Below are 16,376 nucleotides of genomic sequence, written 5' to 3' on the forward strand. Positions count from 1 at the left end.
TAACTTTGGTAGTTAGAGTATTCTTGGTTGGAAGTATTTTTTCTTTCGGTACTTTGAATTTCATGCCACTCCCTTCTGTCCTGCAGTTTCTGCTGAAAAACCTGCTGTTAGTCTTATAGGGGCTCCTTCGTGCATAACAAGTTTTGAATCTTGCTGATTTTAAGGTTCTCTTTAACTTTTGACATTTTAATTATGTGTCTTGGCGTGCATCTCTTGGGGTTCATATTTTTAGAACTCTGTACTTCCTGGATCTGGATGTCTGGGGTTTTTTTTGCCCTAGGTTGAGGTTTTTAGCCACCATTCCTTGAAATAAGTTTTCTCCTTTCTCTCCCTCTCTCCTCCTACTGAGAGCCCTATGATATGAATGTTAATCCACTTGATGTTGTCCCACATATCTCTTAAGCTATCCCCACTTTTTTTCATCTGTGTTTCTTTTTGTTGTTCTGTTTGGGTGAGTTCTACCGCTCTGTCTTCAGGTTCACTGATCCTTCTGATTTATCTAGTCTGCTCTTGAACCTCTCTAGTGATTTTTTCTGTTACTATATTCTTCAGCTCCATGACCCCTGTTTGGTGTTTTCTTATATTTTCTTTGTTGAAGTTGTGTATTGATCCATTTTCCTCCAGGGTATGGTGAGCATCTTTATGACCATTACTTATCCTTCTTAAATTTTGTAATGTTTATTATTCTGAGAGAGAGAAATAGAGATGGCACGAGTGGAGGAGGGGCAGAGAGAGAGAGAGAACCCGAGGCAGGCTCCATGCTCTCAGCCCAGAGCCCGATCTGGAGCTCAAACTCAGGAAACCTTGAGATCATGACCCGAGCCAAGATCAGGAATCAGATGCTTAACTGGCAGTCAACCAGGCACCCCACTTATCTTTTAGTAAGGTGTTTTTCCTGAGGTTCCTAGATAAAAAGGCCTCTCCTCTTCATGGAGTGAGCTCCTGTAGAAGATGGACCTTCTTGTTCAACCAGGTCCTATCAGTGGCTCTCAAACCTTTGTGTCTGTACAGCCTGTTTTATTATTCATGGTTCCCAGTAGTTGAGGAGGTGCCAAGATCGGTCAGTGTCCCAAAAGGGAGAAGCTCAGCACCTAGATTCAGGCTGACTGGAAGATACTCGGGCAGCAGCTTAAAAAATATGCAATGTACACAGTTCTTTGGGACTGCAAGCATGAACTCCACTGGCCACCAGGGCCAGGTGATCTAGGTGTCCTCTGGGTGGCAGTTGCAAAGACCAGGACTCCACACAAGTGCATAAACACCTGTGTGGGAGATACCGGCATGCTGTAGTGAGGCGGGGGGACCATGCGCGCAGAGATGGCGTGCACCGGCCTGGTTCCCTGAGAACACGTGGTAGGCCTCGGGCACGTGCCAAACTCGAAGCCCACCCTGCAGGACTAAGCTGCAGCTCAAGCACGTACAGCTCTTTATCGTCAGGCGGGGGTGCGTTTCGGTCTGCTTTCTGGGAAACGTCCTGGGGGCGGTAGCCTGCCAGGGAAGAGCTGATGATTGAAGTCCCGTGGGACCCAGGAGCCCCTCTGGCCAGCAGGGCCAGGTGACCAAGGGGCATCCCCGAGTGGCTGGCCCCAAAGACCGGGACACCAGATGCATGTAAAAGCTCCCCTCCAGGAGATCCCGGCGCTCTGGAGTGTGGCAGCAGGGTGGGGGGGGGGGGGGTGGAAAGAGGGCGCCTCCCGAGGTCCCCGGGGAGGAGGGCGGGCAGCCCTGAGATGGGTTTATTGGAAGCCTGCCCCTCAGGCTGCCGCTGCAAGGGTGAGCCACGAGGCCTCTTTCGTAGACAGGACTCCTGGGCCTGTTGTCCATTTACCGTCTCTTCCCGTGCGGCCCACCAGCAGAAGCCCCGCTGGCCCCCAGAGCCAGGAGATGCAGAGGTGGTGTTCTCTAGTAGCCGGAACACCAGGGTGCCAGGTGGGAAACCCAGGCACTGGACACACAGAAGTTCCTTCCGGACAGATAATGGTGTTCTGAAGCACAGCACGGGGAGAGGGAGAAGTTGGTGCCCACTGGCTGAGGAGTGACCGAGGGGGGCTGTAGAGAAGGTGCCCACCGAGAAAGAGAAATTGGGAAAAAAAGCCTAGAATTCCTTGTCTTCTTTTTTAAGCCTTCTCAGTCGGAGCAAGACAGAGGGAGCGCACGAAGGCGGTGGCCGCCAGTCCCTGGGCCTAGAGCGTCCCAGCAGGCCCCGAGTGTGTCTCAGACCAGATGCATGGGCCTCAGGCCAATGCTCCCACACAGAGTCCAGGAGGCCCTCAATGGGCCACTTCCAAGCTGGGCTCTGGGGCGGGGCAGTCCAAGTGTGTGAGCCCTTTAAGAGCCATTTCTGGAATCACTAGCCTCGTGGGCCTGGTGGATGTGAGCCTGTTGGTGTTCAAAGCTAGATGTTTTAGGGGCCTGTCTCTCAGGCACAGATTTTAAAAGTTGGGGCGCCCAACGTGGGGTGCAAGCCCTTTGCTCCCCGGGGAGAAACTCCGGGTTTTGAGCTCTCTCCCAGCCGTGGGTCTCTGCACTGGGGGTGGGACTTACAGCAAGACGGTGTCCCAGCTTCTCCCACCCGCCATGACACGGGCCTTCTTTCAGTGTGTGAGTCACTCAGCTAGCTTTTAGGGCTCTTTTGTCAGATCAGGCTGTCCTTCACGTACCCGTAGAATCAGGGTGCCGAGGGGCGCCTGGGTGGCGCAGTCGGTTAAGCGTCCGACTTCAGCCAGGTCACGATCTCGCGGTCCGTGAGTTCGAGCCCCACGTCAGGCTCTGGGCTGATGGCTCGGAGCCTGGAGCCTGTTTCCGATTCTGTGTCTCCCTCTCTCTCTGCCCCTCCCCCGTTCATGCTCTGTCTCTCTCTGTCCCAAAAATAATTAAACGTTGAAAAAAAAAAAAAATTAAAAAAAAAAAAAAATCAGGGTGCCGACGGGAGGAGGGGAGACAAGATCCTCTCATGTCATCTTTAACCGGATCACCTGCAGCTGGAAAGATGAGAGAACAGCAAACCCATGGCCGGAGGACCCCGAGGCTTTGTGTTTGATCCTGTTGATAAGCGGCCGCCACAAGGCCCTGCTCAGGCCAGCTTCCGTGCTTTAGGCCTCGGGTCTTGCGAACATCCGCGCTTTCCTCCCTGTTCCAGAGTCTGTCCCACTGTGAGCTCATCACAGATGATGGGATCCTGCACCTGAGCAACAGCACCTGCGGCCACGAGAGGCTGCGGGTCCTAGAACTAGACAACTGTCTCCTCATCACCGACGTGGCCCTGGAGCACCTGGAGAACTGCCGCGGCCTGGAGCGCCTGGAGCTGTACGACTGCCAGCAGGTCACCCGCGCGGGCATCAAGCGGATGCGGGTAAGCGGGGGGCACGCGTCCCCTGGCGCTTTCGAAGCTAACGGCGAACACGCCAAGAATCAATGTCCGCTCCCCACATTTTACCCTCGGCCCGTATTCTGCAGACTGGCAGGCTGAACAGGAGTCTCCCTGTCCAAAATCTCCATAGTAGACCTCACCCTGGCAGTTTCCACTTCCAGAACGGTGTTGGTCTGAGGTTCCTCGTAGTCTGATCGGAATCCTGAGGAAGGAGCCTTACGGCCGTTACCGGCAGGAAGGAGACCGGGGTCTTGGTTACTTTCCAGATGAGAGGGCTTCAGGAGAATGTGGCTTCCCCTCCCCCCAGGCAGTTTACCTTGTCTTCTTGAATGCGCTCTGAGCTTTGCATCTCCCTCCCAGAGCTGCCCCGGGTGCCAGAGCTGTGAGGCCCGTGCTCAGTCTGCATCCAGGGCTGGTGACGACACCAGGGCACGTATTCTGTGCTCTTTGGAAGGTGCTGGCTTAGGGGGACAGTGTGTCAGCAGCAGCTCTTGCCTGCACCGGGAATTCGCTCTGAACTATCTGCCCGAGGGGAAGGGGGTCGATTCTATGTGAACGCATGGGCCCGTCTAGGACTGTGCCTCTAATCCTCAGATCCCCGCGTAGTGGTGACTCCAGGTCGGGCTTTTCTGCTTCCAGGCTCAGCTCCCTCACGTCAAAGTCCACGCCTACTTTGCTCCCGTCACCCCCCCGACAGCAGTGGGAGGAAGCGGACAGCGACTGTGCAGGTGCTGTGTCATTCTCTGACGGCAGCGGCCAAGCCCAAGGCGCGAGGTGTCCCTTCCTCCAGAGAAGACCCAAGTCTTCCCGACCTGCCCCACCTTCGCCCAGATCTCTTGGTTCTCCATTGGGAAAGGCACGTTCAGGTAAAAGACTCCGGTAGGGACCGCAGTAACTCCGGTGAGAGTTTTCACCTTTATTCTGCTACGAGGCAATCCCGTCACAGCCCGGAGTCTGGTGGCACGAGGCAAGAGTGGCCTCGGGGTAGCTGGGCCACACGGGAGAGGTGGGGGCCTTCTTAGGAAGTCCCGCCCTTGGCTTTGTCGGCGTTCCTCAGACCGACCATCAGTGTTAGCACAAATTGAGCAGAAGAAATAAGCTGTTGATCTTCTGATACTTAAGCCAGCGGCCTACTTTAATTCACACTGATTCCATTTTGACGAGTAGGACTTTTCCACTTTGAACACTAAATAGCAACTTTCTCAAAGTGACTACTGCAAATCCACGATGCCTGCTGGTTTTGTATGTAGAGCCTTGGGTGGGAGGCAAGTTAGCCGGTTTCCACGAGACACCAAAGAAATGAGGACTCTGAACTGGGTGGGGCAGGGTCTTCACCCTTCTGTGTCCGTCAGCTTGTCACACACACTTTCGGGAACCGAGCGCTAAACACACACGGCTCGGAGGTTGCGTCGCTGCCTGACCAGACGGGCTGTGGCCCGTGCCGCGGCACGGAGTGCGTTTTCGTTATAGGAGAAGAGCTAATCACGCCATCTCTCGCAAGACCTGGGGGACCTTAAAGAAACAGAATGACGGCTTAAGTTATCTACAATATAATCAATTAAAAATAATGAATGGATGCATGTAGAATGGGTGTGATTTTTTCCAAGTTTATTTTAAAATCTTAGAAATCAAGTTACACCAGAACTATTCAAAAATTGTACACACTTAAAACTCAGATCAGTAAAGTGTTGGCACCTTTCAGACTCATAATATAAAAATGAAAAAACCATAGCAATGCTTAAGTCAGAGGGTTTTATTGCTATAATCTTATGGCAGACAAATCTGAGCAAAACCACTTTCCCAACTCAGACCTTCCTAATATTATTTAAAATCTGATAAGCTCTAGTTTCCACTCTGGGCTGTCCACACGTGTGATATTAAGACTAGAAACCCGTCACCACCCTCACATTGTAAACTTCAGCGTTCATGGCAGCTGATGACCCTTCCTAGCGACCGCTCCCCACAACGAGGAGCACAGAGCTCACGGGAGGCTGCGGTGGGACAGCAAAGCCGGGGCACTGGTCTCCCCCAGACCAGCAGTCGGTCAGAGGGACCGGTCAGGAGCATTTAGGGTACAGTGGGAGACAAGGCGGTACCTACGCGACCCCTTAAGTCACTTTAACAAGGTCTCGGAATAAGCGTTCGAGTCCTGATGACTTCAGCGCCCGAGGACACATCCTCTGGCATTCCCTGGCCGGAAGTGTGCACACACCACAGCAGTTGTTTGAAAATACATTTGTACCACTTTGTGTGGCGGCGTGACTGTGGAAGGGAGCTATTTAAGTAAACAAAGAGCAGGGAACACAGGCTTGCTTCAGTAATTATAGTCTCCATTTTAAAAATTCGCACGACCAGGGCTTTGTATACATGGGCTCTCTTGAGCCAGGGCACAGCCCACTGGGGTTCCTGGACTCCCTCCTCAGTGACCCGTGACCTCATTCAGGAGAACCCCAGGTGAGGTTTCCCAGAGGCACGGGCTGGGTCCGCTTCCTCTCCGTGTGGGGAGCAGTCGATAGAAAAGTCTGCCACATCAGCTTTGAGAAAACAGACCGAAGAGAAAACCGCACAACGGGCCTCACCTCTCGCAACATCTAGACTTCGGTGTGCTCAGCAAATGTCCGGAACCCCTCAATTCTGGACTCGAGGGGACACGGTCAGGAACTAGGGTTTAAATGAGACACGCGTGTGCAAAACAATCGGAAAACATTTATTTTACTGAAATGTATACATCCTACTGTTAAAAAAACAAAGTAGCAAATTTGCTGGTGCCATAATTTAACCTGCTTCACTGGGACAGACTAATTTTCAATGCTGCTTGGTAGAATTTCAAGTTCGATGAGCTTTTAAAGTGTTTTCAACCCCATTTCTAACACCTGATGAGGAATTCGAAATAGCACACAGCATTAAATGACATTTATTGTTCCGTATATCTTGAGACTCAAAAAGGAATGCTAAATAGACAAGCAGAACTCTAAAAACAAGAGATATGCTCACTTCTTTCCCAAGTGATTGGTACAGAAAACATGTGTTCATACAAAAGCAAAGGGAGATGACAGAAAGGAACGTTCCCCCGCCTCAGGGTCTACAGAGTTACAGATATTTTCAAACTAAAGATGAAAGTATTTAGAGACCGTGCGTCTTAATCCCCTTGAAGGATAAAACACGAACCGTCAAAGCTTTTTACCCACTGAAGTGGTCTGTCTTCTGGGAGGGATTTCAGAGTCCAAATCACTCCTATTTCTGCCCGAACAAAGATAAGAATCGACACGTTCAAAACCAAGACAGCCGGGCACGTGGACAGAGGTGCTATATAGCTAAAGGGGCGCCGAAGTTTAAAACACGGTCTGCTCCACCACAGGTTTCACAGGTGCCTGCTGGTGCGTGTGGGGAGGGAAGCGAGAACGAGGAGGAAATCGCAAAAGCCGTGGACTCCCTCTGAGAGACAAGCATTTGGTTTTGTGGAAGACGCACCCTTTTTAAGAAAAAGAGGCCATCGTGTGGTGTAGCAAAAAGCCTCTTAAATAATCACCAGAACGTTTACCATGATTGTACTAGAGCTCAACATCTCAGAAGCGTGGGCCATTTTTACGGCACAATTTAGTGTTTCATTTGCGACATCTGGTTTGCCGCGATAATTTCAACTCATTGATAACAAAGACCCCTCAACGGCAAGTCAGAAAACTACCATAGTCTTCCCCCTCCCCAGGGCAGCTGGTTCCACGGTCTGGGGTAGGGCTTTAAAAACACTTAAGGACAGGACGGTTCAGAGCGAGGAGGGATGGGGTGGTCGGAAACAGCGAAAGGGAGGAACGCCACATGAGTTTAAAAGGCATTGGGGCTTCAAAAATAAAAACCAGAAACAAAATGCTAAAAATGGAAGCGGAAGCAAAAGGTTTTTCAAGAAATCTGTGACGAAGCAGAAACACAAAAGTCTTTGTACCTATTAGGATTTACACTGATCCTCTCACCAAGGTACTCTTGATAATGCAGTTTGCTTCACACCCGCCTTCCTGGCTCGGGTCTTCCCCGATCTGGCATGATCCCGTCACACACACCCTTACGTGATTTCTTCCGAGAAGGTGCCAAGACTCTTACCTGACCACCAATCACGGTGTCAGCACGTGGCCTCTGCAGACAGACTCCGTGCTGGTTCCACGACGGCACTGTCCCCCACCCCCACCCCGGGTCGGCATAAGGTTCAGGCCACAAAAGCCAAACTGGCACAGAAAGGTAAATGCCCACGGTACATTTTTACATTCATTTCCAAACCGCATACAGTGTAGAGAGACAGCCAAGGCTGCCTCTAGGAACTGTACCTACTGGCCTCTGCCAGAGAAGCAGCAGCCGGGCCTGCGCGTGGCCCCCAGAGCTGCACGCGTGCCGTCCCGACGTGCTCACTCTCACGAGGATGCTTGGCTATGGCAGTGACAGTGAGGAGATTCGCCTCTCATACAGCTCATTAGAAAGGTCATCTTGTGTTTTCAATATGAAACATTTCATATGGTAAAATCCAATCCCAAGACTTCTTGGATTCAGTCTTCACACACTTTTAAGCGTGACTTTATTTGGTACTGAATATAGTTCAGACTAAGTAAGACATCACTTCAAAACTATGTGGATACCGTCACCATTCTCTGCTGCGGGAAAAGGAAAGGCACGTTACACACGACTCCTTTCGCCAGGCCCAGGAGAAGCCAGACTCTTAAATCGCAACTCCCAGAAAGCTACACCCTCCCTTCCCAGTATTTCTGGAGAAAAACACGGACACCTTCCCTTGGCTTTTGCTTTTTAACATCCGGCCCATATGCCCGTCGGCGCCCTGTGCCCATGCTGCTGGGCAGCTCTGGGGTGCTTGGGGGATCCAGACCAGTAGCCAAAGCGACGTGAGCAAGGGGGCGGGGGCCGGCGGCAGAGCAGGTGACGACACCGTGCCGGGCCGGAGAACGGCCACTCCACGCAACCCGCACAGACCGAGTGCCTCCGTCCCATCTTTTCTGGAAATGATTTCTTAGCTCCTCAGAGGCCTGTCTGAAACATTCTGAAAATATCGCTGCTTTTGTCTGATGGCCTAGTGTGTCTTAGGAAATAGCAAGAAGCGGCACGGGCATTCATCGAGGAACGAAAGAGACTTTCTCGTGGGGACGAAAAGGCTGAGAAACAGGGTGAGACTGGAGGGGACGGCCCGTCATGTCTGACACGAGCAACAGCCATGGCCGTCGTGAGACCCAAACATACAACCGGACTACGGCTTTGCTGTCGTAGACGATTGGAGTCCGCAGGGGAAACGCCGCACAGCTTTCCCCGCGAGAGCCGGGCGCCGGGACAGTGAACGATGGAGCCGGAGCGAGCCAGCCTGGTTCAGGCTACCCTGGCTGGCGGTGGCTGACGGCAAACGCAAGGCACCAGCACAGGCGAAGTCATCCCTTCCATGCTGGTGTGGACTGTCCCTGCAGGAGTGACTTCCGGGAAAGGGGGACACAGGAAATCTCGGCTCTCCGAGATACAGCTGAGGCTGGGTTTAGATCTTAACCCACCAGACTTATTTTAAAAGCCTCTTCTTCACATACTATCATTTTGCATTTAGAAATCCCCTCCTGGGGCGCCTGGGTGGCTCAGCGGGTTGAGCGTCTGACTTCAGCTCAGGCCATGATCTCATGCCTGGTGAGTGCGAGCCCGCGTCGGCCTGTGTGCTGACAGCTCGGGGACTGGAGCCCGCTTCTGATTCTGTGTCTCCCTCTCTCTCTGCCCCTCCCCTGCTCACACTCTGTCTCTCTCTCTCTCAAAGAGAAACAAACATTAAAAAAAAAGGACAAAAATTCCCTCCTTTAACCCCCCAGGTGGAACTCGCCTGAGCCCCCTCCAGGCCCTCCTTCCGTATCCTTTCCCTAAATGACCGCGATCATTTCCACAGCTTGGAGCCACTGCTGATGTGCCGAAGGCCTCCAAATTACATCTCAAGTCCAAGCCTCTCCCGCCAGCCCCAGACGGGGACAAATCACTGCCAAGTTGACCTTCCCAGCACACCTAAAAGGGGACTCTTAACCGCTTCCCTGCAGTCACTCCTGCCTCTCTCCTGGGACCACAGTCTGCCTGCCCAGCGGCTCTTACAGGAGCCACAAGTGCCCCTCCCCAAGTGTAGAGCCCAGCAGGGCCCTGCCCATAAACGTGTCAGACTCAGGTGACCTCTCCTGCCTCCAGCTTCGCCCCATTCTCATGGCTCCAGGGTTGCAAGAGTGGAAGAAAAACCAAACTGCATTTACACAAATACTCCTTTGTTTAAACAACTTCACTGACTTCCCAATACGTTTCAAACAAAATCTGTCGTGCCCGGGTCCTACACACCCGACCAACACCCCCCACTCTGACTCCACCTGGTTCACGGGCCTCTCACACTGCGTGGCCTTCTCTCAGGTTCGCACGCAGCCTCACATCGCCTTGGGGGGTTCCCCAGGCGGGCAGCTCCCCTCGCTGCTCCAGTCTCAGCATTACGGACACGACACCCCCTCGCCCAGCCGCTCCATGTTCCCCAACCCAGCTCCTCCCAAAACACAAGCTCCCCTGCTTTCCCACTCCTTCACGGCACCTACAAGATTTCGTAATTATGTGCATCTGTCGGCCAATTCTGGTTTGCTTTCCGCTGGGAGTTCCAGGAGTCTGCTTTGGTCAAGACCTTTCTAGCACCAAAAGCTGTCTGATACAAGGTGCTCAGTAAAATGTGGCTGAAGTTTTTTTTCCCCTAATAATCTAGGACTGACTGCTTTTCCTTATTTGCCAGTTTCCCTTACAACCACTGGAAATACTCTTGATTCGTTTTTATAAATCTTCTTCAAACTCTTAAAGCCAGCATTTTCAAAAGTAACCTCACAAGAGGACAACTGATGACAGGCACACGCTTTCATGATTCCAGCATTTTGAGACACATGCACTCATGCAAAGTACCTTTTACTGTGAAGAATAAAAAACAACTCTCATCTTGAAAGTTCTGAACCATCTAGAAGGATAAAGCAGATAAATGATTAAGATCCAACTGTCTTTTCTGAGCTGATTAGAAAAGAGTAAAATTAGAAGCTACAGGAAAATGTCAGAATCTATGTATCGTTGCACACAGAACTCAGGGGTTAAAAAAAAAAAAATGCCTTCACGAAGGCAGTGTGAGGTAGTCGAAGTTTACACCTGCTGCACTGGGCGGGACCCCATGCTGACCATGCTTGCCCATGACTAGCCCCTGAGACATCGAAACAGCTCATCTGACCCCCTGGGAGCTCCCCCACCCCCACCCCGGGCCCTGTGAATAATGACTCTTAAGAGAAAGTCCTGGGGTAAGCACTCTTCTATTACCTGCTTGTCACTGAACACCAGGGACACAATAACCTTAATGTTTTTAAAAATTAGTCATCAAACAGTGGCCAAAAGGAAGATACATCCAAACGCCTCCCTGCATAAAACGGGCCAAAGCCCTGCTAACCCCAAAGTTCCCCGGTGAACGTCTAAGGGGTGAGGGGTGGAGGTGCCTGAGCCACGGGTCTCCTGGACCTGTAGTCCTTATGTCACCAGGAGACCCAAACTCTTGTTATCAATTCTTACAGATTTGATCCCAACTCTGAAATTGATTCTCAGGAGTACTTGCACAAGAGACCGCAGGATTTCCCATAGTTCTTCCACGAGACAGAGGAAGTGTGCAAAAGCAAGGGGCGTGCCAGTTCGAGTTACCTGGTCGCTAACAAGAATGTGAATACCGGTGGGACCCTGTCTGTAGACCTGGTTAATTTGGTGGAAAGGAATATTGAACACCGATGCAAGTTTTCGAGCAACTTCTGAAGCAACCATTTCTTCCAAGTAGATCGCATGATAAACTGAAATAAAAAATAAGAACAGCATTTTAGCAGTAATCTTTGATCTGTTTTCCACCTCATCCATAGGAAGATCACCCTTTCAAAGTACTAAAAACCATACATATAAAAATTAAAAATGGGAACTAGTATTTCTTTCCCCCTCATTACTACCTGCTGAAATCTGATACTGTATGAACTATGCTGGGGCTCCTAGCTGGCGCAGCTGGTAGGGTGCACGGCTCTTGGTCTCAGGGTCAAGAGTTTGAGCCCCACGTTGGGGGTGGAGATTACTTAAAAATAGGTATAGATGGGGCGCCTGGGTGGCGCAGTCGGTTAAGCGTCCGACTTCAGCCAGGTCACGATCTCGCGGTCCGTGAGTTCGAGCCCCGCGTCGGGCTCTGGGCTGATGGCTCAGAGCCTGGAGCCTGTTTCCGATTCTGTGTCTCCCTCTCTCTCTGCCCCTCCCCCGTTCATGCTCTGTCTCTCTCTGTCCCAAAAATAAATAAATGTTGGGGAAAAAAAAAAAAAAAATAGGTATAGAATTTTAAAAAATTAACTATGCCGCACATGCAATGTAATAACCATTAACCGTAAACTGTACGAGAGGATCTGAGGTTTTCATTTTTCTTACAGGAATTAACTGCAAATGGGAACAGGGGACTTTTTGAAATGTTGGGACTCAAACGCAATAGCGGTAACGGCTGCAAAACTCTAAATTTACTAAAAATATCCTGAAATGGTTTACTTACAATGGAAGGATTTTATGGTATATAAATTATAGCCGAAGAGAGCGGTTTTCAAAACCGCCACGTGTTTCTAACAACATATAAGAAGAGCCAACCCTGTCACTGTTCTGGACTCAGTGATCCTACTACTGGGAGTATACCCTAAGGAATAAAAGCCGCCCCCCGTCCCCCCAAAACCATTAACCGCGTAGAAGACCCACACAAACAGCTAGGGACGTGGACGGTGAAAGCTGCTGCTGTTTCCGAGTCACAGCCACAGGCCACCCAGGGTCCTGTGTCCCTGCCACGTGGAACCCCGCAGCAACTGTCACGTGCACAACACCCAGTCCCTCTGCAGTGAGCACGGCCCCTGTAGGTCCCACTCGGCCACAGACCCCAGGCAGTGCCAGAACTTGGCTTCCCCGAACAAGGGGGTTTTCTTGTGTTTACGATAATGGAAACCTCTGCTAATTACACATTACGAAAAGCCTAGAATGTGGAACTACAATTAAGGAAAGCACAGAGCCGATCTAGAGCGGAGCCCCCGAACTACAGCCTGTGTGAGCCAGACCCTGCCCTCACTTGCTCTTTTCAAAACCACAGTGTGGCCCCAACCATCGCTACATACGGTCTGTGGTGGTTTTGGGGCCACAGTGGCAGAGCCGGTGGGAAAGAGATCCCGTGGTCCACAAAGTGGAGACCTTTACTACCTGGCCTTTTATGAAAGTTTGCCGGAAACTTAGAAAACCCTTGATGAAGGGCTGAGATGGCCGCTGTTTCCACACATTCCTCCACAAACACTTTCCCAAGCATGACGGGCCTGACTCTGTATATGTAAATGATACACAAAATCTCGATGATACACGGAGAGCTCCTTAGAATTTTATCCTTTTACACAAAGACTTGTTCGTTAGTCTCAAAATTCACAGCTTTAGAGTCAAATGGAAAATGGAAAAGCTCACAAGAGTGAGACTTTCCTTGGGATTTTTCCAACACCGTGTTTCTCAGAGCGCGACCCAGGATTCGGGTAAATGACTGCCACTGTGAATGCCGTAACACGGTTCTCTCCGGAAAGTCTGGGGTGTGCTGCCCTTGATTTGGAGTGTGGGAAGGAGGAAGAATTACCTGACAAATGAGAAAACACATCCTTTAAAAGAACTGCTTTTGTTTTTAAGGGCCATACACAGAAGAGGAGAGAAGGGCCGAGGTTCGTCTCTGCTCTGCAACAATCTCTTACACAAGTAGGGAAACTCTAGGCTGAGAAGCCCGCCCATAATGGCATCGAGCGTGTTTACAGTGTCACAAGCACAGGGAGCCACTCAGCACCCAGCGCTGGCCAGCTGCCTGCTGGAGACAAGTCCACACGCTTAGTACTGTTCTACACACGGATCTTTGCACGTGGGATATTTGAAGCTCCGCCCCCCAACCCCCGCCAAGCCAGTCAGTAAAATAGAGGGAAGAAACAAAAGAGACACCTTCCTGTTTTCTCACCAAGCTGCTGCCGTCATATTCACCGTTTCAGTAAATGTGAGATGCGGGGAGGAATAAAGGCCAGCAAAACTCCAAAGAGCACTCGGGCTGGTCTCGCTTGTTAGGTACTTCTGGCGCCAAGGGCCACACACACAGGAGACGGAGGTGTGGCGGAAACAGCCGACAAGGGTGGCTGGCGGCCCCCCCCCGCCCCCCGCAGGCCCCACACTGCCGCCTCTCCCTGCTGTCGGGACTCCGAGCGGCTGGGCAGTCTCGCCGGGCCGGGACTAGGGTCACAGCCCCGCTCGGGGCCCTCCTGCTCCCACTGCAGTGTTGGGAGAGGGAGGGACGGGAAGGCACGACGCCCTCAGTGCCCACCAGTGCCCACCGGTACCCACCGTAGGGTGTCCCGCCGCTGCCCTCGCCTCCGCCGCCCGCCAGCTGCTGCCCCTGCAGCGGGGAGCCGCTCGGCTGCTCCTGGCAGACGTAGATGGTCAAGCGGGGCCTCACCGACCTGCAACCAGAAAAGGCCACTCGTCAGCCCAGGGGCAAGGCTGCCCACAGCGGGGACAAATAACTACCGGAGTCTAAGCTCTATCTCCTTAGGAGGACTTTTCAGCATTATTTCATTACACAAAAGAATTCACGAAGAAAAAGGTAAAAACGCACCCCTCACACCAACTATCCCAGGTGGTCTAATCTGATGATCCAGACTCTAAACCATCGAGATGGTCTGTCAGATGCCGGTAAATTTAAGTTTCAAGATTAACTCAGCAATTTCAAATCAGTAGGATTCCACTTCAATGGAATTCTCATACCACAAGTCTAGAAACAGCAACGACAGTAAATGGGCCTCAAGAGCCAGAATAATTTACAATTCCATCCTTCTCATTCACAATTACGAGTTTACATTGTAGCAACTGTTTAGTAGTAGTCACATGACCTTGGAAAACCACAGATTCTGTACCTCTCACCTAAACGAGAAGTCTGTTTTCTTGGAGACAAACCCAGTGGTCTTCAAGAATCAGTACCGCCCATGTGCATTCCTACCGTCTTACGGTCTACTCTGCCCCCATCAGTGCCTGCCTCGTATCTGGGCCCACCCTGGGGGTGCACACGAAACAGTCTTCTTGTGAGCACGATGGGGCCCAGGCCCCGCAGCACACGGGCACGCGCCCACCTGCCACGGGAACACGTTCTGCCCAAATTCCCCACAAAGAAGGGTACGTCTTTACTTCAAGCAAACCGTTCCTTTTAAACACAGTACTTTACCTTGACTTGAGTGAATTATAGAGCCGAATGCCATCGGCTGCACCACAAATTTGTACTAAATCCTCCTTTGTCAGTTTTAATAAGTCGGCACCTGGAGAACAGCAAAGAGAGATTCTTCTCAGAGACGTGGAAAAAACAAGCAGGACTGGCCGCTGGGAGCACCTGAATTCAACACAGTGAACCCCCCCTCAAGACCATCGCACCGCGGCCTCCATACACCCGCACACACAAACTACACAAACACAAGAGTGAGCATACACAGTCCCTGTCCCAGAGAGCCCAAGACAAACGCTTCCATGTTCCAGGAGCTCAGCTCGGATGCCTGGGTGGCTCAGTCGGTTAAGCATCCGACCGGGGCTCGGGTCACGATCTCGCAGTCTGTGAGTTCAAGCCCCGCCCCAGCCAGGCTCTGTGCTGACAGCTCGGAGCCTGGAGCCTGCTTCGGATTCTGTGTCTCCCTCTCTGCCCCAACCTCACTCATGCTCGCACGCGGTCTCTCTTTCTCAAAAATAAACATTAAAAAAAAGGAGGAGTCCAGAGGCCCAGAGGCAGGTGAATCGGATCGGTGAGCGGGGCCTTCCGGCTGTCTGGTCCTAGTACGTGACTTCACTGCCCGCCTTGTTTTGGCTATCTGGCAGTTGTGTAGATAAACAGGATTCTGACCCCAGATAATTAACCTTGAGATCACAACAATAATGTTTTATTTGACCAGAAGAGGAAATGAAGTCTCAAGTTTTGGGGACCCACCCATTCACTCGAGATGGCAGCAGAGCAAGGACTCGGCCTCTTCGTATCGCAACACACACTGTCAAGTCAGGCCCCCTGCAGCCTGTCGCCGCAGCCGGTCTTAATACGAAGCATGGCACAGAACCGCACGTTATACCTGAAGAACTAAGAACTCCCCCATAAATCACTGGTAAGCAGAAGTGTCACGGTATCCGAGATCCGCTTTAAAATATGACACAAAAGGGGGAGAGGGAGTGGCAGAGAGCACGACTGACCGAAGGCTGGGACGGTTACATGGAGCTTCATCGTCCTCTACCTTGTGTGTCTGAATGTGTCCATGATCTTGCTCCCCCCACCCGCCCGCTATTAACACTCGAGATTTAGTTTATTGGTAGAATTTAAATGCCCTCTGGGATTAAGGCATGACTTCCCTGTAAAAAAGATGCACTTAGGTATGAAACAAGATAACGGAGTTATCTTTTCTATTTGAACACGAAAGCCTGACAACTCTCCAGCTTATAAAAGACCAGAGAAGCCCGGCTCCGTGAGGCGCGAGCCCCGGTGGTGTCACTGGACGGAGCGAAAAAAGCAAGACTGGCGGCTTCCCGATCTCTCCGGGGCCCACAGCCGTGCCCGGGGACGCTGGGCGTGCATCTCCTGGACGTGCACACGGAACAGGACGGACGCTCGCGTGCACAGCCTTTTCCGGAGGTGAATGCCCCGGGGGGCTCAGAGCCGGTGGCCTCACCCTCCTCCCCGTCCTACTGCCAGGAAGCTCCAGGGCAAGAAACAGCGGGCGGCCGGGCCGCGTGGGCGCCACTCAAGGTGAAAAGAGCTTAAGACTCTCCACACAGAAGCTAAGGCCCTCCCGGGGTTCCCACTGCCAGGGCTTGCGGTGTGTGCTTCGCTCTTCGTGTGTCTTCCCACGAGGGTTCCAGACGCATCTTCCCCACACACGCTAACACTTTTAAATTGCCAATT

The 16,376-nt window shown here is 51.8% G+C and overlaps 2 protein-coding genes across 9 annotated transcripts in view; one reads left to right on the plus strand and one right to left on the minus strand.

Moving 5' to 3' along the window:
* The window catches only part of FBXL2 (F-box and leucine rich repeat protein 2), a 134,919-nt gene that overhangs the window by 110,195 nt on the left and 8,348 nt on the right, over window positions 1-16,376 (plus strand). For 5 of the 6 annotated variants that reach the window (XM_045436710.1, XM_045436711.1, XM_045436712.1 and 2 more), the window contains 2 exons: window positions 3,140-3,352; window positions 4,010-4,946. In XM_045436710.1, coding sequence (XP_045292666.1) covers window positions 3,140-3,352; window positions 4,010-4,117 — 321 coding nt within the window. In that variant the 3' untranslated portion in view covers window positions 4,118-4,946. Of the gene's footprint in view, window positions 1-3,139; window positions 3,353-4,009; window positions 4,947-16,376 lie in introns of those variants that run through there. The other variant, XR_006701040.1, reaches the window with a different exon arrangement.
* UBP1 (upstream binding protein 1) overlaps window positions 6,057-16,376 on the minus strand; it is a 51,747-nt gene continuing 41,427 nt past the window's right edge. For all 3 annotated transcript variants that reach the window (XM_045436709.1, XM_045436707.1, XM_045436708.1), the window contains 5 exons: window positions 14,670-14,760; window positions 13,796-13,911; window positions 11,081-11,223; window positions 10,310-10,361; window positions 6,057-8,007 (listed from right to left, as the gene is read on the minus strand). In XM_045436709.1, coding sequence (XP_045292665.1) covers window positions 7,970-8,007; window positions 10,310-10,361; window positions 11,081-11,223; window positions 13,796-13,911; window positions 14,670-14,760 — 440 coding nt within the window. In that variant the 3' untranslated portion in view covers window positions 6,057-7,969. The remainder of the gene's footprint in view (window positions 8,008-10,309; window positions 10,362-11,080; window positions 11,224-13,795; window positions 13,912-14,669; window positions 14,761-16,376) is intronic.

This window comes from Leopardus geoffroyi, chromosome C2, assembly GCF_018350155.1.
Source record: "Leopardus geoffroyi isolate Oge1 chromosome C2, O.geoffroyi_Oge1_pat1.0, whole genome shotgun sequence".
Classification (NCBI taxonomy): Eukaryota; Metazoa; Chordata; class Mammalia; order Carnivora; family Felidae; genus Leopardus; species Leopardus geoffroyi.